Source organism: Sturnus vulgaris, chromosome 3 (assembly GCF_052056855.1).
Source record: "Sturnus vulgaris isolate bStuVul1 chromosome 3, bStuVul1.hap1, whole genome shotgun sequence".
NCBI lineage: Eukaryota > Metazoa > Chordata > Aves > Passeriformes > Sturnidae > Sturnus > Sturnus vulgaris.
In genome coordinates this window covers 42802336-42824996 of record NC_142245.1, presented here as the reverse complement: position 1 = coordinate 42824996, position 22661 = coordinate 42802336, and the positions used below count along the sequence as shown (strand labels likewise).

Sequence of the window (22661 nt, the reverse complement as noted above, 5' to 3'; positions counted from 1 at the left end):
AGGTACCAAAAATCACAAACGTTGAAATGGCTTGAAGTTATATCAGGAGAGGTTTAGGCTGGATGTTAGAAAAATATTCTCCATCCAGAAGGTTTTTGGGCACTAGAACAAGCTCCCCAGGGAAGTGGTCACAGAACCAGCCTGACAGAGTTCAAGAAGCATTTGGACAGTGCTCTTGGGCACATGGTGTGACTCCTGGAGTTGGTTCTCTGCAAGGCCAGGATTCAGGCTCGATTATTCTTGTGGGTCCCTTCCAACTTGCTATCAATTTGTTTGAAACTTGGCATATTCTGTGATACTGTGATAAATTGACTAATTGGACTTGGACTGGCTGTCTTAAGAATCATCACTCCCTCAATAGCATTATCCAGGTAAACAAAGTAATTCAACACTTTTCCTCATGGTGTGCTGCACTTTCCAAATCTGTGTGTATATAGATTTACTGAGTGAATACCTCAAAGAAAACAGACCCTGGGGAGCACGGCCAACAATTAAATCAGATTCAAGTTATACTTGGATGAAATACCAAACTTGGAAGAAAACATTTTTTGCTACAATTCTAGATATATCTAAATACATAGTTATTCCAAGCTTCTTTTGCTCTCAGGAATGCTGGATGTTTGGAGTTTGGACTCTTTGTCATATCTTAAAAGTGATTCTAAAGAGATGGCAAAGATGCATAACTGAAGTGGAAAAGTAAGTAACTCATAAAGGACAAACCAAATGACCTCTACAACATCTCTTCCCATTTGTTCTTCAATGTGAATTGTAGGATATACACTTATTTTACAGCTCTATTCCACAAGTCTTTTAACAGCAGGAAAAGTCCGTAAGCCCTGCATGCAAATGACATGCAGGGCTGTCATAAGCCATAAGCCCTGCATGCATAAGCCCTTCTGGTAAATGACAGCATTAAGTCCGAATAAATAACTGGATTGTCCCAGCCTGTTTCAGATTTGTTTAACAATAGATGGTAGCAGTGTTCCCATCAGACAGCTTCAGAGGTAGGAAAACAAACTGAAAAAGCATCTTTGACAGAATTGCCAGAAATCCTTCATGCTTCTTACCACAAACTTAGAGCAGCAAATCACATCTGTGGCACTAATTAGGAAAGAAGAAACTGTCAATGTGCTGCATCTTAGGTAAAAGCAAATGAAGTGAACAGAATGCAAGATCATTTTACCAAAGTTTAAATATAGCAACAAAAGGAGAATTACGTTGTTGAAAATACACTGCTGTAGTCTGTAAGGTGCTTTTTAGTATTTGAATGCACTTTCAAAAGGAGAAAGTGTGCCAGCCATTTATGTACTTTCAAAACATGACTGTGTGGTAATTTCTTGATCTTTTTCTTACAATGAATATATAAAACTTAAATTATTTTTGTCTTAGAATACTTATCACCATCAAGGTAAGTGTCATCATAAACATCACTACCAAGACAAATTTAGTAGAACTTAATATATCTGAGCAAAGTCAATGTGTATAAAATAAGCCTTCAAAATTATAATTAGGATCCGATGACTCAGGTTTTAAAAAGCTGAACTTTTAGACTGTGGCATATACACTACATTAGACTAATTATTTTCTATTTCTAGATTTCATCTATTTTATCTAGTTCAAACTTCTTCACATAATTAAGTTTCATGACAACAAAAGAATCTTTGGGAGGTGACAAAGCTAAATTTCAAACACACACAATATATTTCAAGAATAGCACAAAGGAAGTAATATGATCTTAGTTTATATCCATCCCCCACACTGAATAAACCAAACTAGTAATACTCTAGCTGTGATTTGCAGTCAAGAAACATTGCAAAGAAGCTTATTAAAATGTAATCCCTTGTAGAGCCAAACATTCTCCAGAAATTACCCTCTGGTTTTGCTCTCCATAGGAGAAAGCAAAGGCAGAGACACTGGTGGTCTTCTGTAAATCTGTTCTTCAACCCATGCATTCCTTTGAAGTTCTACTCTTCAGTGATGAAAAAGGGGTAAAATTATTTTGAAAAACTAAAATATTCAAATTAATATTGTGTGTAATAAGAGGATAACTTTCTAAACCACAGTGAATTCATGTCTGTAAGCACATGCATATGCATGTTCATATTCATACTGTAAGAATTTAACTAAATATGTATTGGAATGAGCAGATGAAATGAAACAAAACAAACACATACTGTGCAGAAGCATTCTTCTGCAGAAATATCCATCCTGTCTCCTTTAAATCCTCATCTATAAACAACTGGTTACTGTGTTACCAGCTCTGCCTCAGAATTCAGAGCAAGATCAGACTGTTTACAACTAACAACAACCACAGGTGCCAATGAGCACTATTTTAAGTTGAAAGTTCTTCATTTCTTAACCAGTTGATCACAGTCTCTGACATAACAGCTGATATCTTCCAAAGTAAAAAATTACTTTTTTGATTTTAAAATTTCCAGAGCTTTTATTCACATTTTTTGAGGTATTTTTCAGTACAGTAGGAAATGAAAAAAATATTAAAAAATCAATGTACAAAACACAAGATATATTTATAGTAGAATTTGTATCATCCTGATTTAGTTTACAGTAAAACTTTTTCAGTGGATTTGACAAATAACCCATTCTCTGGAAGCTTGATCATTCATCTCCAGTATCAGCAGCAACCTTCTGATAAAAGGAGTAAATTTTGCATCCAAAATTTGATAATGACTTATGAAGTTTGTCTTTGAATTAGATTTATCAAATATGAGGTCGCTGTAACTGTTTAGATATAACAATATCCAATCATAAGCCCATTTAGTTCACGTAGCTAGATGCATTAACATTAGCTTTCTGTCACTGATTTTCCTTATTTTTATCAAAGTCTTCTTTGTAAGTTCCATGGTTTCATCCCACTTGTTTTTCTCAGGGCTTGTATATGTCACCAAGTTCTCAGTGTACTGCAAGACTGACTTCAAAAACCTACGAGAAATGACATTAGAGAAAAACTCTTTTAAGGATCTAAAAAGAAGGAAAAAAAAAAAAAAAAGAGAAGAATATTGCAATGCCTGACTTCAAGCATCTTCAAGTTTCCAAATCTCCCTCAGGAGGATTGGATGAACAATACATTAAGGTTTGCTCTACTTTTGGAGAACCACTCCATCCCTCTCACAGTAAGATGGGAAGATCTTCAGAACTGCAATTAACACCACCATAGAAAGAATACAGTGACCAAATGTGTGATAAGAGTTTTCCCCAAATGGCTTCCTTTGCTTTCTTGGTCAAATGTTTTGCAATGTATGTGATATCCAACCAGCTGTTAATTAACATACAAGGAGTAAAGTCAACAACATATTAAATGCAACTTGTATGTATTAACATTCCCTATCTACACTTCAACAAAGTTATTTTAGCTCCTGAGTGAACACTGTCCAAGATAAAATTATGGCCATAATGATAAAAAATCTCTACAGTACAGATCAAAAAGGAATTCTGGGGCAATTCCTATTTTCATGAAGTAAATTTATGTACTCACTTTAGATACTGCTGATAATCAAAAGGATTCTTCTTACAAACTGAATGAACACTGACTAGTTCCAGAGTAATCAATAGTAAGATGAGCCGCAATACTGGAGACAAAAATTTAATGCTAGAAATAAAATAAAAATACTTAAATAAACAAAGTAAAACCAAATTAAAAGGAAATTATTAGTATTAAATAAAAATATATTAAGACTTCCGCACCACTCTAAATTGCTGGACATTGCAAAGTCAGGGGACAAAAAAGACTATGAAATGTCCTTCAGCAAAAAGCAGTGCAAATCCCAGAAAAGTAAACAGAGATTATAAACTGAAAACGGGGGAGGAAAAGAAGGCAAATATCTGAGATTCCAAAGAAAAACTCTCAAGTTCCCATTAATCCATAGATAATAAACTACAGTTGAACTGAATCACAAATGTCTATCATCAGTTGTCAGTTTAAGCTATGTCTCTTAAATAATATGGTTAACAATTTCAGGAACATAACCTTGCCAGTAACACAATATTTATAAAATTCTGGAATGCCCCTATGATTAGGAAAAAATTAATGGAATATTAAAATCTATCTATAAGGAGATTGATTCAGGTGTAATGATAAAAAGCAGTAAACTAAAATGGATAAAACCTTCAAATCAGTTAAAACTACTACAGTCAGATAAACCTGAATGGCATTTATATACCTAAATAGGAAAAGCCAGAAATTTAAAAAAAATATAACAATCTAACATTCAAGTAATACTTAATTTGGAATATTGTAATTTACAGTGACATAATCTAGCAATGCCCTTTAAATTATTCTCCAATTTGAGATTTTCTTGTTATTTCAATATTGCTATTTAAAAGAAGCCTGGTTGACACTTGACCGAAATGATCAACAAGAACACGTGCTGTTGACTTTAAACTTCCAAGTGAAGCCACTGAAAGGCAGCAACAGCAGCGTGCAGCCATTCTCTCATAAACCTAACCACAGAGTAAAGCAAAACCAGCAGCCAACCTGTTCAGCATCCGCCGATAGTTGTGCCTCTGGCGAGAACGCAGAGTCTTGTTGACCCACTGCGTGTATCTCAGCCCAGCGCCCGCAATAACCTGCTGGGACACTTGATGGCACTGCGCGCTTATTCTGCGGAGCACCGCCACTGCTTCCAGGACAGGTCGCGGGGAATACAGCGTGCAAATGCGTGTATCACAGAGTTCCACCAGCAGCCTCCAAAACAGCAAGGGATTTTTAACGTCAATCTTTTGTTAGCTGAATTTAACATAGGATACATTTCATATTAAGGTGAGGTTTGACTCATGATGTTTTAATTCAGGAAGCCTGGAAACAAACTGCCCTTACCTCATGACTGAAAGAAAGCAAAGATCTGTGTATCAGGAGTAGTGATTGTGTTTTCTATCACTTTATTGAATATAAATGCGAAAGTGATTATGATGAATATGTTTCCCATTTCAGATCAAAGAAACACAACCACAATAAACAAAACTGCCTGGCTGAAATTATACACTGAACACATCAAATCACAGCAGGGCTGTGGTTGAAGCCTCCCACCATAGCTCAACTCACAATGAATTAACATCCACCATAATAAAACTCAGTGAAACAAATGCTATTAATTAGTACTACCATTAGTGTGTGGTCTTTCTTCTGGGCAGAATAAGAAGCAGACTTAACATTGCATAAAATGCAGGTGGTGAGGCCATTTTTTAAATCAACACCACACCAGCTCATGCTTTGTTAAAGCACACAAATATCTTCCTGCTGTCATATCTGCCACACTAATGTGTCACACATCACTTTAAACACTCTGCTCTTACAGAAGTGTTTCTTAATCTCCCTCATGCTCAGTTTATCCCTGAGATAGCAAAATACGAATGATTTCAAATGATAAAAGCGGAAAACTCTAAGAATAAGGTTTAACACATCAATAATTTGGTTTCTTTCTTCCAGATGATAAATTTGCAGATTTGTGGGTAGGAAGCAGGAGACCCACATGTTACATAAGTAAAGCAACAGGTAGAATCCTCTTTTCTCTATGCTGCCCACGCCTAATAGTTTGATTAGCAGTGTTCTGTTCCAATATATTCATTCAGTCGTGGGACTCTTACGGCTGCTCTAAGAGTGGCAATTAAAAGTCAAATTATTTTGATCATAATACCTAGTCAGACATAATTGGAACTAACATACCTCCAAGTCTGACACCAAGTATAACAAGATATTGTCTCTTTCTGAATCTTGATATTAAAGCAGGAAGAATAGAATTACATAGCAGTATATTGCCATTTTGAATGCCACACACATTTTGAATGCCTGTGACACCAAGCACATTAAAATAATTTTCTGAATAAGTTTTACTACAAACCAGACTAGGGACAACCTAATCTAGTAAGTACACAAATATTTAAAATATTTTGCTTTCGTGGTCTGAGAAAAAAATAAAAGTTACTTTTTCAGGCTAATTTCCAAGTAAAATCTCTACTGTAATTCCAAAATGTACAATGTCTTATCCTTATTTTGAAGATAATGTTCAGCTGCAATCCTAAAATTTTCAGATTAAATCAGCAACAACATTACAAAAGTGCATACAACATTTCAAGCATTTCTCTGCAAACACGGACAGGAAAACTTAGGTTTGAGAGTTCTTACATTGGGCTGCAAGTAGAAGCTGACAGCACGAACCAGGAGGGCATCAAACTCACCTCTCTGTTAGGACACTATTGATAGGATCATCTGAACTGCAGAAATTCTGGGGCATATAATGCTGCAACTGAGATATAATTTCAGATATCATCAAAATTAAAGTATCAGCTTCAGCATTTGCTTCCAACCTTAAAAACAAAAGAGAAAAAAAAAGATTTGAGATTATAAAATTGTTTAGTACTCATTATTTCTTAAATGGCATAGATGAAGATGCAGACTTTTTTGGATAGCAGTGTATTCAGTGTCCACTCTAACACTCTAATATAATTTCTTTCCCCTCTACCTTACAAGCATGATTTTCTTTCTCCAGCTAAAGCAACCTTTTTTCAGTGTCAGCAATCTTCAGAACCCCTCTTAATTCTCCACTTGTAAAAAGCCTACAGTATACTGATTATATGAGAGATGCATTAAATTTTCTTCTCTCAGCTCTAAACAAGTACAATATCTTCCAGTGATATTATTAATGACTTCTTCCTTTACAAATAACAATTCTTTTTCTAGCTAATATCTCATATAAAGCTTCCCACTGGTTACCAAGTCCTTTTCAGAACAAGGAATTATTTGCTGTTTTATATCTGGTGATCTTATAAGCACATACATACCGTTCAATTTTTTCTACTTGCTCCTCAGGCACTATTGGCAATTCAGGCCATAACTGGATGCTCTTCATACATTCCAGCACCTCAAAAACATATAATGAAAAATGTTTTGTAAAGTACAGACTTTGACATGCTTCTTAGTGGCCCATTTAGGAGAAAAAAAAACAGAACAGGCAGTAAGTTATTTGTTCACTAGTCATAACTGTGTAAGCTAACTTCACTTGTTAAGGTTTAGGTTAGGGCAAAAAGTCTGGATTTACACTTCCATGCTAAAACATTATCTGAATGAACTAATTTAATACTGTATGGGGTTTTTAATATAAAAAAATCCCAAATATTACTTTTGTAACACACTTTTTGAATGCTGTTGAAAAGTAAAAGAACGAAGTATGTCTACTGCAATCTCTAATCAATAGAGAAATATCCTCAAGCAGTTCATTAAGCTGATTGGCAGAGAACTACTATGACATTAGAAAGCAGATTTTTCTACCATGACAGAATCTTAATCAGCTGGCCTTCATACAGTAAAAAACTCAGTAACAACCTAATCCAAGATTCCTGGAGACAGGACCTAGCAGTGTTCCTGACATAAAAAAGCATAAGGAGATTAGGAAAACTACAGAAAAGCAAACACTCAGGTAAGAATAAAGCTATTTAGTGATCTAGAATGGTATCAATTGCATTAACAGGCATCAATTGCAACTGTGATTTCCTTCAGGTTTTGATAAATAAACCAAAAAAAAGTAAGATTTGAACTTTTTTTTAGGACAATCACAGCATGAAGAAAATAACTAGGCAATTATGCCGATTCACAATTTTAAGGACCACAATGCTTTCACTGATGGAAGTTCCTACCTGTTTCTTGAGTCGGGAAATTGGATGAAATCGAGATCGGTAGCAGCTTGCACAGTTCATCAGTGGTTTTAGGACCATGTGTTCCTGATTTACAAGATGACAGACAATACACAACAGTTTCTCTGCCCTAATCATATGCAGACTTAGACTTATACTTCATTTTATGCATGACACCTATAGCACTGATGTCAATAAACACTCCCAAATGTCTAAGGGCTGAAAGAAGCAATCAGCACGGCGAGTGGTTAAAACTTAATTTCACATCTTTTAACTATGAAATCTGACAGCAGCTGACAGAAAAGTAACCAAGTATTCTCTTCACGCAGCAGCACACAATAGATCTTGAGAAACAAAAAAAGACCTGCAACTAATAAATGGGAGATTTATCTCACAGGTTGCTGTGTGATATTGAAAGACACAATTCCAAATATAAACAGGAAACTGGGGAGAGCAAACACAATAATTGCTAATGTTGAGAAATATAGCGCTAGGCAAAAATTGTTTGCAAATTCGTAATGCAAGTACAGAGACAAATAACACTTCCATTAGCAATGCACTATTATTTACAGTGTCTCAGGAAAAGAAAATCTCGATAACTACACACTACATACCTCAGTGGGTGAGCTACAGATGTTCCACATACCTTGCAGACAATTCTGCAGATAAACAGGCTAGTTCATAAATACAATTTGACAAAATTAAGTGGAATCCTTATAGTTTACCGATCAACCTTTTGAATTAGGACTGGTTAAGCCAACAAATTCAGGTACAGCAAGAAAGGATAACATTTTGGAAAACTTTCTATACTTACTTCACTACAAAACTAGGCAAAAACATACCTTCATGATTTTTTACTTGGAGCAATATTTCATTTGCACAAAAAGCAGCTGCCAAGAAGGATTCAGTCATAAAACTCTCTAAAGTCGTATCCAAAATAACTGAAAAAAAATCTTTGGAGAACAAAATATTGGTCCCTACCTTAAAAGAATACATATCCTCATCTGAGAATCTGCAGAGAATAGTAATAGCAAATCCAATTATCTGATTAGCTACTTCTCTGGGAAATGTTGCTAGATTTATCTCTCCATGGCTTAAACGATCTCTTATACGTGGGCCCTCCTGGTGGTTCAAGAAATCCCAAAGGAAGTCCTGTGGAAACATACACCAACTATATAGAATTCTATTCTATGTGTACCCATACAGGATTGAATATATCAGTGTATAGAATATCTCTGAAAGACAAGTGTGCAATCATGTCTATAGGATAGGGGTGTTCAGGTATTCAGAAAAAAACCCAGTGCAAACTGTACTTGTAACATACATTCTACACTGTGACAGCTAACAACAGATTCCCTTCAGCTTTGTGTCCCAGGCTCTTCACAGCCCCAATGCCTCTGGCACAGCACTGTAACCCCAGATCTCTGCTAACTCTCAAAAAACCTCTAAACTGAGCACCCAAACTTTTCCTGCTCAAAATCTGTTTGGGTAGTAAGATGCAGAATGTGCTCTGGTAAATTTGAGCCACATTTTTGTTCTATCTGCCCAGATAGTGCAAGATGTGTCCTAAAAGTACTCAGAAATAAGTTTGAAATTTCCCTGTATGAGGCATGCTCATATGAAGTAAGTGAGTATAAGGCACATCATAAAGTGAAACAAACAAACAAAAGACAATGGTGACAAAAATCTAGAACACTTTCAAAACACTTTCCATGGCAGGCTCCTCAAGAACTACAGGTAGCTGGTTGACTTCTTCATTATCCAAATGTTTTGCTAACATCTGGAAACAAAAAAAGATTTGAATAGAAACTTATTAAATTATTGAAGACTATATAATCATGAAGAAACACCAACTAAAGTAGTTTTCATAAACTGATGTGATTGCTTCTGCCACTTTAAAATCAAGATGCCTAATTATTACTGACAAAGAACTTGAAATAACCCAATCAGTTTGTAAAACTTAGGATTTATGCTGGCAATATTTATTTGTATTTATTTTGACTAATTGAATCTAGGAAAAATAGCAGAATGTTTATTTCTGCGGAGTGATGAATTTCAAGACAAAAATATTTAGAAAAAACCCAGTCTGCTCATTACAATTTGTATCAATTTTGATATTTTCTGGAGTATACCAAATTTGAAGTGCTTGCTGTTCTTTTATTTGGAAAAAAAGTTATAAATAATGCCATATTCAACAAAAGAAAGTGCATCCTTAAATCCAGTAATAGGAAACATTAGTGGTTTAAATTCTGACACCGATTTATATTTTAAAAAAAAATCACAGTACCTCATCAAAAGTGGTGTAGAACGCAGAAGACTAGAACAAAATACAAATAATATTATTTGGTTTTCAAACAAAATCAATTAACTAGGCATGTATATAAAACTTTTTTATTCATCTGCATGAGATATCAGAGGCGCATGTATAGCACAAACTTATGCTATGACTTAAGCTTATGCTTATGACTTAAGTCCCCTTATGAATGAAAAAAGGGACTTTGGGATTTGTGCTAAGCTTTTAAAAACAAATAGATCATGTTCTGCTTTTCACCCCAAACAACTGTTTCTGAACATTTATCTTCCACTACTTTTTCAGTCCTTTTCAGAGGCAGACATTCAAAAAATCTAATGGAATTCAGGAATCTCCACTGGAGATTTGTAAATAAGGCTCCAAACTTGACTGAAATTTTGTGGGGTAAATCTTTAAATGGTTATAGACACTATGCTTCTGGAAAAACTATTTTGCAAAATATTGTGAGCACGAAATCATAATTGACTTTAGACAAAATTTTACCTCTGCTGTTAGCAATCGATTTGGACATTTATTAGTTGTAGTGAAGAGTAATCTAAGGCCAACTTCCAGCTGAGGAAGTAAGAGAATCACACTGTCAGCATACCTGAAAAAGTAATGAGGATATCCAAAGGGTGGATATATAAATATATATAATTCCTTATAAATATAAATGGTTTCAGAGTTACAGTCTCAGGCCAAATAACCCTTACAAATTCCTTTGTAATGCATTTTGTAAACAAACATTTGACCACCTGTGCCAAACAGAAATGGACCGCTGAATTCAAGCTCAGAGATGCAAATAACACACAAAAAGATGGAGCATGTGAGAGGAAAACAAAACAATACACTTTTTTAAAAAAATACAAAATATATGTGATTTAACATACGAAGACTTATTTCCATTTGCTTTGTAAACTCTCTCCTTTTTTGCTACATCTTCAACAGCTCTTTTTGGGCTTCAAAATATAGTTTATAATCTTAGCTGGCACAACACAAAGCCATAACTCAACAAACTTTCCAAGAGATCACCATAAAAAAGCATAACTATATGCTGCGAAGTTATTTAGTATGAAGCCTTGGAATCTGCAAATGCAGATATAAAAACACAGAATAAATTCTTTTTAGATTCTCTTAAAAAATAATTTTAAAATATCTTACCTGCTATTCCTGAAAGCTGTTAAAGCAGCGATCCAAAATGGTAACATTATTTTTAATACAAAACTGGACAATTTTACAAGTTCTTCAGCTATGGAAAGTATTTCATCATTAAGATCTGCAAGTTAAAAAACCAACATTTAAAAATTACATATAATCTATATTTTACTAATGAATTTTAAATATTTCACTGAAAATATAGTATTTTTGCAACATTTGCAAAGCGAGCTTTAAAAGTTATCTAATTTATTTTAACCATGCAAGTACAACAGTAGCCATATTTAAGATCAGAGTTCAAATATGTAAGATTGAATTAGTGGTGATAATATAAAATTACAGAGTAAAACCAGTTAAAAAAATAATGTTTACTTTTTATTGAAAGACTGCATAGCAACTGGACCCAGCTTCTGTTGAGTAGTTCTCTACCTATTTCAGATCCTTTAAACAAGTATAATAAAAATGAATCATTTCTATTCAGCCAGAATCAGTACAGTAGTATGAACATTTGAACATGAGCACATTGCTCCTATTTTATCCATTTTCTGTGTTGAAAATACAGCATAATGCATTAACACTTCATACTTCAATGCTACCATGTAATGAAACCCACACATAAATTCACATTATAAATGTCTTATCCAAGAGAAAGCTTAAAATGATAAGTGTAACTAGATTGCAGTAGGTGTTTTTTCAAAGCCAATCAACACCTATAGGATTTATACTACATAATTATTGAAATATTATCAGCTCGATTTGGTTCCCAAAAGCCCTGTTTCGATTTCTTGGACAGATGTTCCATTGACAAATTGACCATCATCACCACTGACACTAAGATTTCCTATATGTTGTAATTGTCTTAAAACAGTAGGAATAAACCAAACAAGGTCTGTGGACAGGGAGAAGATTTTAATCTGACACTTCAAATCCTTCCCTGAGAAAAGCATTTAGTGTAGTGGAGATGTGTTACCATCTTTTACTCTGTTTCAACACTACTTTCCCTGTAAGACTCAGGGCACTCCTGCTGGAACCCTTGCAGCTGGAGCTCATTGATTCTGAAAAAAGTTAGATTTCATAAAGGCAAACTAGATGACTGTTACATGAAATTAATTCTCATAATCAAAAAAATATAACATGCAGTTAAAGTCTTTTAGAAGCAGCCATATTTCATGTTTCAATGTGTTATAATTATTTTAGAATGCAGTAGTTTTTTTACTCAATAGTCAGTGAACTGTCTACATATTAAGAAGTTGCCCTATAAGCATGATTAGTTCATCTAATGATGGTGTGTACAGGTAAGACTTAATCTTGGAACTCTGGAAAATGCATTCTTTTCAACAGCACTTTTGGACAAGGAAATAATAGCAAATACAGGATAGTAAAAAACTTGCTAGTGATTAAATACTTGCCTGGAAATGCATCAAGTTCCTCTAAGCTAATGAAGATCACATAAGGTCGATGCACTAAAACACCCTTAGTTTGCAGAAGATAAGTCTGCAACAACTGACCCAATCCTGCAGTTAACAAAAGCAGCATAGCACAGTATCTAGGGAGAATACCACAATATATTAGAAAAGCTTATACAAAGAAATCTTTTGCAAATAATCAACATTTGTGAGTTAATTCCTCTGTCTTTTGTTCCAAGTTACTCCTCACAGCCCTGCCTTAAAAAATAGTTAAACTTTCTTGTTTTCCGTAATAGTACAAAACCCGCTGGGACCTAATACTGGCCATTTTTGTAATGGCTGAAGTATTCTATGGAAATCCATTTACAAAAGAAGCAGAAATAGCAAGGAATTTTTTTTTTTCCAATAAGAGAAGTAAGTGGTTACTAACCACTTTTCAAGAGCTCACAAAGTCTGACTGGTAAGAAAAGGAGAGTGTTTTTTTCCTGGCAACTTACTTGGCAGGAATTTCTTGTGGTGATGCAAACCCGTGCCACAAAACATTACGAAGGTTCAGACCATGTGGAGATCCAATGAATACCCTCAGTACATTCATCTAAGCAATAAACAAAGCAATTATTGCATGAAGAAATCTATTATTTTTTCGCCTTTCTTACTCTTCTTACTTTTATGACCTTTCCCTGGCAGAAAAATTCAGAAGTTTTTGAGAGACTACAATGTCTGCTGTCAAGCTGACTGGCCACCACTTGTCAAAGTAACAAACTCATTATTTGAAATTCCCATTATTCTCTGAAGGAGACTCTTTCAGTTCATTTGTACAGGATATAGAATATAATATGGGAAGAATCAAACTACTTATTAGACATCTCAAACAGTTATGACAGGCAAACAAATGAAATCAAATTTAGCTCTTACTTCTTGTAGTATAAATTCAGTGTAATTTAATGCAAATTAACATAAGGTACATTTGATAGGAAGAAAACCAGCTCAGTAGTTATTCTTTATTTCAAAACTATGTACTTACTACAGCTTGTCCAAAGACATCTGCAAGCTGCTCAGATGCAAGCAAGTCTCTTAGAAGGAAAGGACAATCATTGCCCTTAAGTAAATACACCTATTATCAAAAAACGAGCAGAGAAGAACAGATGATAAATAATTTAGTATCCTTCTTTGTATTTCAAACATATACCTTGACTATTTTACCCAATAATAATTTTCATTATTGCAAAAAACACTACTCAAACAAAACCTACCAAATCTTTAAAAAGGCTTTAAATTCTGTAATTTCATGACAAATTAAAATTTAGACAACATATCAGGAAAGAGTGGATATTTTACTTAATGTGACCATAGTTAGGTCTTTCACCCCTTTTCACACAGGGTCTGTATATATACTGCTTTTCTCTTCCAAAAAATACCACTAAAACCAATAAGGCACAACAAGAACATGTAATTAAGGGAATAAGCTCTACCAAGGACAGTGTATTTTGTTCTTACAATAGAAATTTATAGGGTCTGTAACTGTGAAAGGGAGGAGACTAGTGGTTCTGATTCAGACTGTTAAACTAGATTTTATCCTTGATAGACAATCTTAGCATCTCAAGTTTCAACTGCTATCACACCTTCCATTTGTACTCTCCCTGACATTTTTTCCAATCTTTGGTGATTTGTTTTACTGCAGAATTTACCACACCCCACACTTGGGCAAACTGGTTTGTGAGTTCGCCCATTGCTCTTTCTCTGTCATTTCCTTCTCCAGAACTCCTCATAGATACTGAACAACCGGCCATTTTAACTTACATGTCTGTAAAAGCCCAGCAGCAAAAGCTGTTTAAATAGCTATTTCTCCCTTCTCCCTAAAAAAGAAGTTACCCAGCAGCCCTTTTTTACATCTGCATGCCACCTCTCACAGAAGTTAATACACCATCAGATCTTCTGTTGAAGCTTTGCTGCCCCACTTCAGTTAAATAAATCAAACTAAGAAAGACCTGCTACATGCACACTGATTAATCAAACTCCTCTTTCCTAATTAAGTTTGTTAGCAACTGTACTCACAAAGCAACTCTACAAGCACAAGCACATATGTTTCCATTAGCACAACTGAATCCATGAAAGAACCTCTGTCCAACTCAAAATCCCTGTGGGCTATTAGTGTACTACTACAGTACAGGGTAAAATCACTTTTTTCAATGCACAATTAAATCCAAGAGCTCATTCCCATCTCATAAAGCCCAAATCTGAGATAGATTCCTCATGCTGGCACTTACGTCACCCAAGGCTCGCTCCAAGCAGGATGTTAGTTTCATTAAGCCAAGAGCAATTTCTGTAGTTTGTGTATATTGTAAAACATCAAACACTTCAAGAAATACCTGCATGATGGGGGAGAGAAAGAATGCTGTGTTCAATATTCAAAAGGAAAGATCACATTGCCAAAAGCACATAGAAACCTAAATATTCCTCCATAGTTGCTATACAAATGTAGAAAGAAAACCATGCCAAAGAAAAGAAAATGTAGATGCCCTGAGAGAAATTTCCCCAGAGTACCTCTTGATATCTACTGCCTTACATCTTTAAAATAATCAATAATAACTTTACCAGGTAAAACTTGGTATTAGGCACAGATTATTAGAAAAACAAAATCCTACAAACTGTTAGAACAGACACAAAGTTCCTCATGCTGTCCAATACAAAATCTAATTATAAACTCAGAAAAATAACAAGCAACCATCTATCAGAGAAGGACAATTAGTTACAAATCCTAAGCATTTTGGTTCATGGATATCTCTTTTGTGTTCTCACATTAAACTTCCACAAAGTGTTCAGGTGCCAAAATACAAACTGTTAACAGAAATTTCCATACCTCTGTGCAGTTAGTCCAGTGGAACCACGATGCATACTGAATTACAAATTGCTCCTTGCTCAGACATTTGAAGTACAAATTAACAGATTCGCAGACAGGTCCTAAAGATCGTATGCTTTTGATATAATCCACACTTTCATCTTAAATTGAAAAATCGAAGATTATTAGGATACCAGCCTTCCTGAAGGTCTACTATTTTAAAACTCACTAGGGATAAAACCTGATACGGTTTGTGCACATATTTAGCACAGACAATTTTATCCTGACTATTTTAGCACAATCAATACAATACAATTTACTGTCCAAAACACCACACAGAAAAGGTATTGGAAAGTAAAACTGTAATGCAAAACCAGGTAGGATCAAGCACTTTCTCTGAATAAAACAAAAAAAAAACAAACCAAAAATTCTACCCCAACAAAAACTTAACACAAGAAAATATGGAAGTGAATAGCATCATTATGTTCTGCTTTTGTTGAAATGTGAAGAACCTACTAGAATTTCTATAGAAGTTCCATATATCAAGCTGGAAGCTAGTGCAGGCTCAGCAGGAGTCAAATTGCACCACGTACAGCCTTTAAAGAAGGCAGATGGATATGGTACCGTACAGAGTGGTATCACTGCTCCTTTTTCGTGAACACTTAATATAAGAAAAAAAATTCTTCTGGCTTACTGAAAGATACTTTTACCACTCCTGGAAATTAAAAACAGAGCTTGCATGATGCAGTTTGGTAAATTAAAACTCAATTAATTCATCATAAATACTTTGTTTTGGTTAAAAAACAACTACAAACTATTCCACATAGAAGGGAAACAAGACCATACTTCTGTACCACCTAAAGCTGGGAAACATAAACAGAAGCAACGGTAGGAATATTGATATTCTAAGGCGTTTAAATTTACTGCAAAAGGAATATAAAGAACACAGAACAAGGCAATGATGGGGTTGGAGCGAAGCAGAACTGAACCCCTTATGTTACAGGGACATTAAGCTGGGAACCAAGATGAAGGCAAAGTAGGAGCTACTTAGGTAGCACAGATTACACAAACCTTAGGAGCCAGCAAAAGCCAAATACCAAATGCAGATGAAAAATGTAAAGCTCTCTGTAGATATGAACTCTGCATACGATAATCTGCAGAGCTAATGCAGTCCTGTAACAAACTGTCACAACTCAGCTAGGATTGTTATGAACTGTACTGAAATTCTGCATCAGTCTTAAATGCATCACTACTACAGCAGGTAAACACCAACCTGATTCAAGGTAACACACATGTTCTGTAACAGCTTGCCAACATACTTCCCCATTTCCAGATAAAACATTATTAATATCATAGTTGTCTTTCTTCTCAAATCCAAGTTTGCAAATCGCATAATGCACAGGTTGAGAAAGGCAAGTAGTGATCGAGTCTGGCAACGCCATCTAGGACAAACACAAACACACACACACATAGAAAGAATCCTTGTATCAAGAAAGTACATGAGAACAAAAAACATTATTAAAACATACCCATAAGCACAGCTACACAGACAGTAATATGGCATCTGTAAACAAGCTGTTTGGGTTTGCAATGCAAGTTTCATCTAGGCAGGTAATGAAAGGAAGTCTGAACCAGAACTACCTTTGTAAAACGGAGGGAAAGCATTGCTCTGTTTTCATAAGGTCAGGAGGGTGTATTTCAGAATGGTTATAGCTACGGAAACCATGACAAGATAGACTGAAGCAAAATATCCCACTTTATCTATTAATGGTCTGCCTAATCTCTGAGCTTGCAGAGGAACTGATGCTACTTCAAGTAAACTAAAAACATCAGTCCTTACAACCAGCAAGATCCTTGGAGGGGAGCAGGGGAAGAACACATGAATTTTGTAGCAGTGTTAGTGCAATTTAAACATTCATGCTATTTCCACATTCGTCTAAACAGAAAAATGGACTGATTCAGAAGCACACACATAAATTTAAAAAATTGCACAGATAAAATTGCCCATGTTAACAAGGATGAAAATGCTTCTGATTTAGTAAAAAACAAGTCACACTTCTTCATTAATCAGACAGACAAGAAATTGTTTGATAATGAAATACGACAATTAATAATAATGAAAATTACACCATTGAAGTTAAATTAAAAACATTTTTTCGTCCCTAATTAGGCGGCAGAATTGATCCTCACAAATGTAATTTCTGAATTCATGGCTTCAAGGAGAGAGGAAATATTTATATAGCTATCAGCACTGAGCAAGGGTAACAGCTCCCATCGAAATCGCTATTAGCTGCCATCTGGAGTACCCACCTGCTATTTAAAGAAAAAGAAAACATTTAAAATCTACAATTTTCCTATGACATATCATTCAGTCCATCTTAATTTGTGTCTCTTCTTCCCCTTCCCGTTTACTGTTTCACTATCAGGGACAGTAGGCCAGAGCTAAACCTGCACGACCATATAGTAAACCTGCTGCCATATAGTAATTACTGTTACCAATGTAAAACGGGCCGGACATGGGGCAGAGCGGTGACCTTCGCAGGGAGAGCAGGTCACTAAGCCGGACTGTGCTGGCAGAAGCAGGGCAGGGCTGTCCCCTCCCCTCCCGTCCCCGCCCGCAGGCCGCAGCACCGGCCCTTCCCCGGCCTGGCCCCGCCGGTCCCGCCATGGCCGCCGCCGCCTCCGTTACCGCCGCCCGCGCGCGCCGCGTCACGGCCGGCTCGCGGGCAGCGCCCGGGCCGCCGCACGCCGCCGGGCCACAGCCATGGAGGGAGCGAAGAAGCGCCCCGATAAAGACACGGTGAGCGGCACCAGGGCGAGGGGCGGCTCCGGGGGGCTGAGCTGGCGGGGGTTGGGGCACCCCCGGGAGCGGGGACAGCGGACAGAGGCCCCGGCACGGCGTGGGGGTGTGATGCCCGACTGAGGCGGGGGTGCCGGTCCGGGCCTGCAGCGCTTCAGCTGGGAGGGAAGGATGGAACGTGGAGAATGTGGGGTAAAAGGTGCGTGTGATCCTGTGGAAATGGTATCGGGAGTGCTGTTCCCTCTTGGTTTGGGATAGCTCGTGCTCTTTCGGCTTGGTCGGGTGTAGTGTTCGCTCGTGCCCTGCGGCTGCCGAGCTGGCTCGGGCACGGGGAGGCCGAGCTGCTGCCACGGTAAAGAGAAGGGGGATCCTCCCTTCGGTGGGGCAGTCTCTCCAGCTCGGGGTGCTGCTCTAAACTAGAAGCTGTGCCCTCTTCTGAAGGAATAAACAATTCTGTTTCTCGTTTGTTTTAACAACTAACAACTATTGGTTGTTAAATTGGACTTACAAACATTTCATTACAAGCAAGCATTTCATTTAAATAGCAAAAGCTTTTTTTCTCCTAGCATACTTCCTTCCATATGTTCAAAGTTAAGCCAATGCACTCGAGTTGAGTAGCCTAAGAACAAGTTGTTTGTTCAAGTTCTCAAATGCAGTCAGTTCTTGAACTTCTGAGCTTTTTTTCACAGAGGGTGCAATTATTTTACAGAAGCATAATTGCAACATTGTGCTAAAACTTGGGGTTTATACTTTTATACAGTGATATACAGAAGTGGGTTTATTTACTAGCCACGTATAGAGAAATAAAGGTTTTTGGTTGCCTTAGTAAATGCAAAGACTTACTGCAAGCGATTATGAAAACTCCTGTCACTAATAATAGCAGGTAAACTTTTGAGTATCACCACTGTCAGAAGCTGTGTGCCATAGACATGAATTTTCTTCCATCTTTAATGAAAGAGGTTGAAGGTAGTGTGGCTCAAGCTGAACCATGTCAGCAAATAATCACTGTTTGGACTGCATCCTTTCTCATAAGTTCATTGCTATTCACATGGATGGGGATGCTCATGTGAAGACCACAGCTGCAAGACTTGAGGTGGTTTTTCTTCTGTTAGGTAAGGTGTGATGAGCATGCCAGGGCTGTAGTCTTTTGAGATCTGAGTTTGCAGTTAGTAGATAATGAGTGTCCACAGGCTAAGTGCAAATGTGTTTGGTCCTTGTGTTTTTAGAGTAAATGCTATTCAGAGTTCAACAAACATCAGCAGGCAATTTGTGCTAAGGCTGCCAACATGAGTGTTTTTAAGGAACTAGAGGACACTTTTAGGTAGCGTCCACAGTTGTTGAGAGAACTAATGTGTAAATGATTTCATAGAGAAGAAACTGCATTTCTTCCCTGATTCTTAAATCTCCTCAGATATAAAGATACGTGAGCCCCTGAGTAGCGCATCTTTTAAAATCATTCTCATTAGACTTTTATATTATCCATAAATGACATTTTTCCTGTACTTCTTAGTATAAGCCTTGCAATGTGATGTTATTTCACCTTTGAGTTCTTTTCTGCTCTCCTGGAATGGAATTGATGATTTTTTCTTACGTTAAGTTCTAGCAGTAGTCACGAAGTCGAGCTGAGACTGAAGATTCAGTGAAACTTAGTAGCTGGTATGGAAGACCATTGCCTGTGACATTTGTTCTGATCTCATTGGCTCCCTGTGCTTTTCTGTCTTTTTGTTACTATTTTACAGTTCCATTTTAAGCCACCCTGGTGGACAGGAGGTGACTTTTCTTTCAGAGCATCAGACTTGCTTCTTGCATTCATAGAGGGACAAGTTTTGTTATGTGTGTTGAGGAGATAGAGTACACAGCTGGGTGGGGAGATCTGGTTTTAAGTTCCAAGCAAAATTACAAAGCTTTGCACGCTGGAGCTTACTTTTCCTGTTTTTTTTTTTTTTTTTAATGAGCAAATTCAGTCATAAATACATAAGCTACTATTTTAGTAGCAAGGAATAAGGACAAGTAAAATTAAGTAGTAAATGAACCAGGTCTGTATTTTGGGTATTGTGTAGACTGCTTGAATGAAAAGCTTGAACTTGTGGCTAACAGTTTTGTTGCATGGGTATGTTAATATCTGTGTATTTTTACTTGGAAAAGGGAGTGGATTCAGGGTGCTAATGTGGTGTATGTGATTGACGAGTTTAAATGCAAAGTTAGGTGACAGTTGGATTTTGCTGGAAAAGAATTTAGAATTGAGTTGAAGTCAACCACTTCTCTTTTTTTCAGGCAAAACAGTAGTGTTAAAACAGCCAGAAGATGATAACCAGCTTCTAGCTTTCTGTGTTTTTTGTTAACATATTCCCAGACTAATTATTGGGGTTTTTGTTCTCTTAACTGTGGATCATAAAGTATTATTTAGAATCTTTAAATTCTAAAATATTGACACTTGATGTGGATTTTTTAATTATTTTGTACAGTCAAAAGGAAAAAAGACATATAACGATGCTTCAGGCACGGCTCCAACAGAAGAACAGGCAAAGCCAAAATGCCGTAACACATACAGACTGGAGCCACGTACTAAAGTTCAGGATGGTTTAATAAGAGACAAAGCTCAAGCAATACTAACGGTATAGTAGTATTTAAATTAATTGTCTCGTTGCAAAAGCAGCTTGTCTTGCAGAAGTATTTATGGAACAGTGAATATTTCATAAACATGCATAAATCTCTGCAGTCTTTTGAATCTTGGAACATGAGTGTAATGTGAGTGTACTCTGTTTTGCAAAGTGCAGAAGGGCCTCTGCAAGGTCACTGCTGAGCATGTGCTGTCTAGGTGAGGCTGAATCTTTATAAACTTTTGCATTTTTTTTAATCAAATTGAGCTGCTGCACAGTTCAAAGTACCATAATCCACAAAATATCCAATTAGTGAAAGATCATGACATCAAATTTGTGGATTTCTATTCATTCTGCTAATATCACAGGACCTGCATAAAATTACTTGGTAATTTACTTTGGTATCCTTGACAATCAGACTGCTATGTACACAAATTAAGCAAAAATGAAAGAGAACAAACTGTTGATAATCCAAAGCTGTTAGTGGTATTTTGAACAGTTATAACCAGATCTTTTTAATTCTGCTGTCTGGAAGACATATCTTGGATATTTGGAACAGGTATTTGTAGCATTGTTTTCCAGTGAACTGAGCCCAAATAATGGAGAAGAATACACTCCTGATTATTAAATGGAGATTGGTTGGGCATGTGTGTCACCTTTAAAAAAAAAAACAGATAAAAAGTTTCAGAGTAAAAGTAGTGCATCCTTTGCTGTTTGAGACCATCGTCTGTACTGACTATTCGACTCATTATGAAATGTAATGAAAATTATTGTAAAGGGTGTTTTTTTGCAAAAGACTACTAGGATGAAAACTAAGACCTTTCAAAATTGTTTTTGATAGAATAAACTACAAGGAGCCACATACGATGGAGCTTCTAGTCCCTTCTTGTGTGCTTCAATCTCAGAAGAAATACTAAAGGCTGTGAAGGATTTGGACTATGACCGTTATAAGTATGTGGTATCAGTGCTAATTGTGGAAAAGGCAAATCAGGCAATGATTGTAAGCAAACATAATATTTGTTACACATTTTGAAAATTAAAAACAAGTTTTAGAACTGTGTTATCTTCTGGGTGTTCTTTCACATTCAGCAGCTTAACTTGTTTGAGGTGGTCCTGAAGCTTTTATGTTCTTTATGGGTAGTGACAATTCAAGGTCCTGCTGTGATTCTGCCTAACTCTCTGAAGGTTGTTGCCTTCATGTGTTCAGTAAGTGGTAAACAGCCTCTACTGCACTTCCCTGTCACCCACTTGTTTCTGCTGCATGCTGTGCCAGTACAATTGCACGAGTTTAGCAAATTTTGTTTTTATTTGTCCAGTGTCCTTGGATCTCCATTTGGGTTCTCACATTAAGCACAAAATGCTGTGCAGTTGTAGTGTGGAGTGACATGGAACAGGAGAGTGGCAAAGAAGGGATGGTAACTGCAGCTGCCACAGACATGCTCCTGGGACTTCAAATTAACAACAGTCATCTGAACTTGGAACACTAAAAGTAAAAGGATTCTAGATTTTGCTGTGTTGGTATATCAATTTAGTATTCCAAGCTCTCATTGGCATTAAGAATGCTTTTATCTGCCTAGTAGAATGTCAAAGAACACTTCTACTTTGGAATGTTCATCAGTTCTTAAAACCTGATTGAAACCAACCTGTGTTTAGTCAGTTACATGAAACAACATTTGAAGGGTTGGGCTTCAGTACTAAATCCAGTTTGTGAGTTGCCTGCATCTACCTGCTTTTCTGGTGCCGTCTCACAGTACACTGCCTCCTAAGGGGTGCTTTGGCTGAGGGGCTGTAAATAGATTAGTGAAGTGGTCCAAGTTAACTGTGTTCTCCCAAGGAATATGTTTATTCCAGCCATCAATTCACACAGTTCAGCTTTGAAAACAATTTTATCAAAAAGGCTGAGAGCCCAATAAAATTACAAGTAGGC

At 36.5% G+C, this 22661-nt stretch overlaps 2 protein-coding genes across 7 annotated transcripts in view; one reads left to right on the top strand and one right to left on the bottom strand.

Moving 5' to 3' along the window:
• Window positions 1-2328: 2328 nt before the first annotated feature.
• ERMARD (ER membrane associated RNA degradation) overlaps window positions 2329-22661 on the bottom strand; it is a 23034-nt gene continuing 2701 nt past the window's right edge. Inside the window, exons 1-18 of one of the 5 annotated variants that reach the window (XM_088161460.1) lie at window positions 17831-17972; window positions 16608-16776; window positions 15356-15495; window positions 14763-14864; window positions 13520-13609; window positions 12993-13090; window positions 12499-12635; window positions 11096-11210; window positions 10439-10541; window positions 9932-9961; window positions 9357-9424; window positions 8626-8797; window positions 7648-7731; window positions 6796-6884; window positions 6193-6321; window positions 4493-4702; window positions 3494-3607; window positions 2329-2940 (exon numbers count right to left, since the gene is read on the bottom strand). In XM_088161460.1, coding sequence (XP_088017586.1) covers window positions 2781-2940; window positions 3494-3607; window positions 4493-4702; window positions 6193-6321; window positions 6796-6884; window positions 7648-7731; window positions 8626-8797; window positions 9357-9424; window positions 9932-9961; window positions 10439-10541; window positions 11096-11210; window positions 12499-12635; window positions 12993-13090; window positions 13520-13609; window positions 14763-14864; window positions 15356-15495; window positions 16608-16776 — 2010 coding nt within the window. In that variant the 5' untranslated portion in view covers window positions 17831-17972 and the 3' untranslated portion in view covers window positions 2329-2780. Of the gene's footprint in view, window positions 2941-3493; window positions 3608-4492; window positions 4703-6192; window positions 6322-6795; window positions 6885-7647; window positions 7732-8625; window positions 8798-9356; window positions 9425-9931; window positions 9962-10438; window positions 10542-11095; window positions 11211-12498; window positions 12636-12992; window positions 13091-13519; window positions 13610-14762; window positions 14865-15355; window positions 15496-15850; window positions 16050-16607; window positions 16777-17830; window positions 17973-22661 lie in introns of those variants that run through there. The other 4 variants (XM_088161462.1, XM_088161464.1, XM_088161461.1 and 1 more) reach the window with 4 other exon arrangements.
• DYNLT2 (dynein light chain Tctex-type 2) overlaps window positions 17972-22661 on the top strand; it is a 5282-nt gene continuing 592 nt past the window's right edge. The window contains exons 1-3 of one of the 2 annotated variants that reach the window (XM_014875578.2): window positions 17972-18134; window positions 20600-20749; window positions 21576-21734. In XM_014875578.2, the coding sequence (XP_014731064.1) occupies window positions 18099-18134; window positions 20600-20749; window positions 21576-21734 (345 nt within the window). In that variant the 5' untranslated portion in view covers window positions 17972-18098. The remainder of the gene's footprint in view (window positions 18135-20599; window positions 20750-21575; window positions 21735-22661) is intronic. The other variant, XM_088161471.1, reaches the window with a different exon arrangement.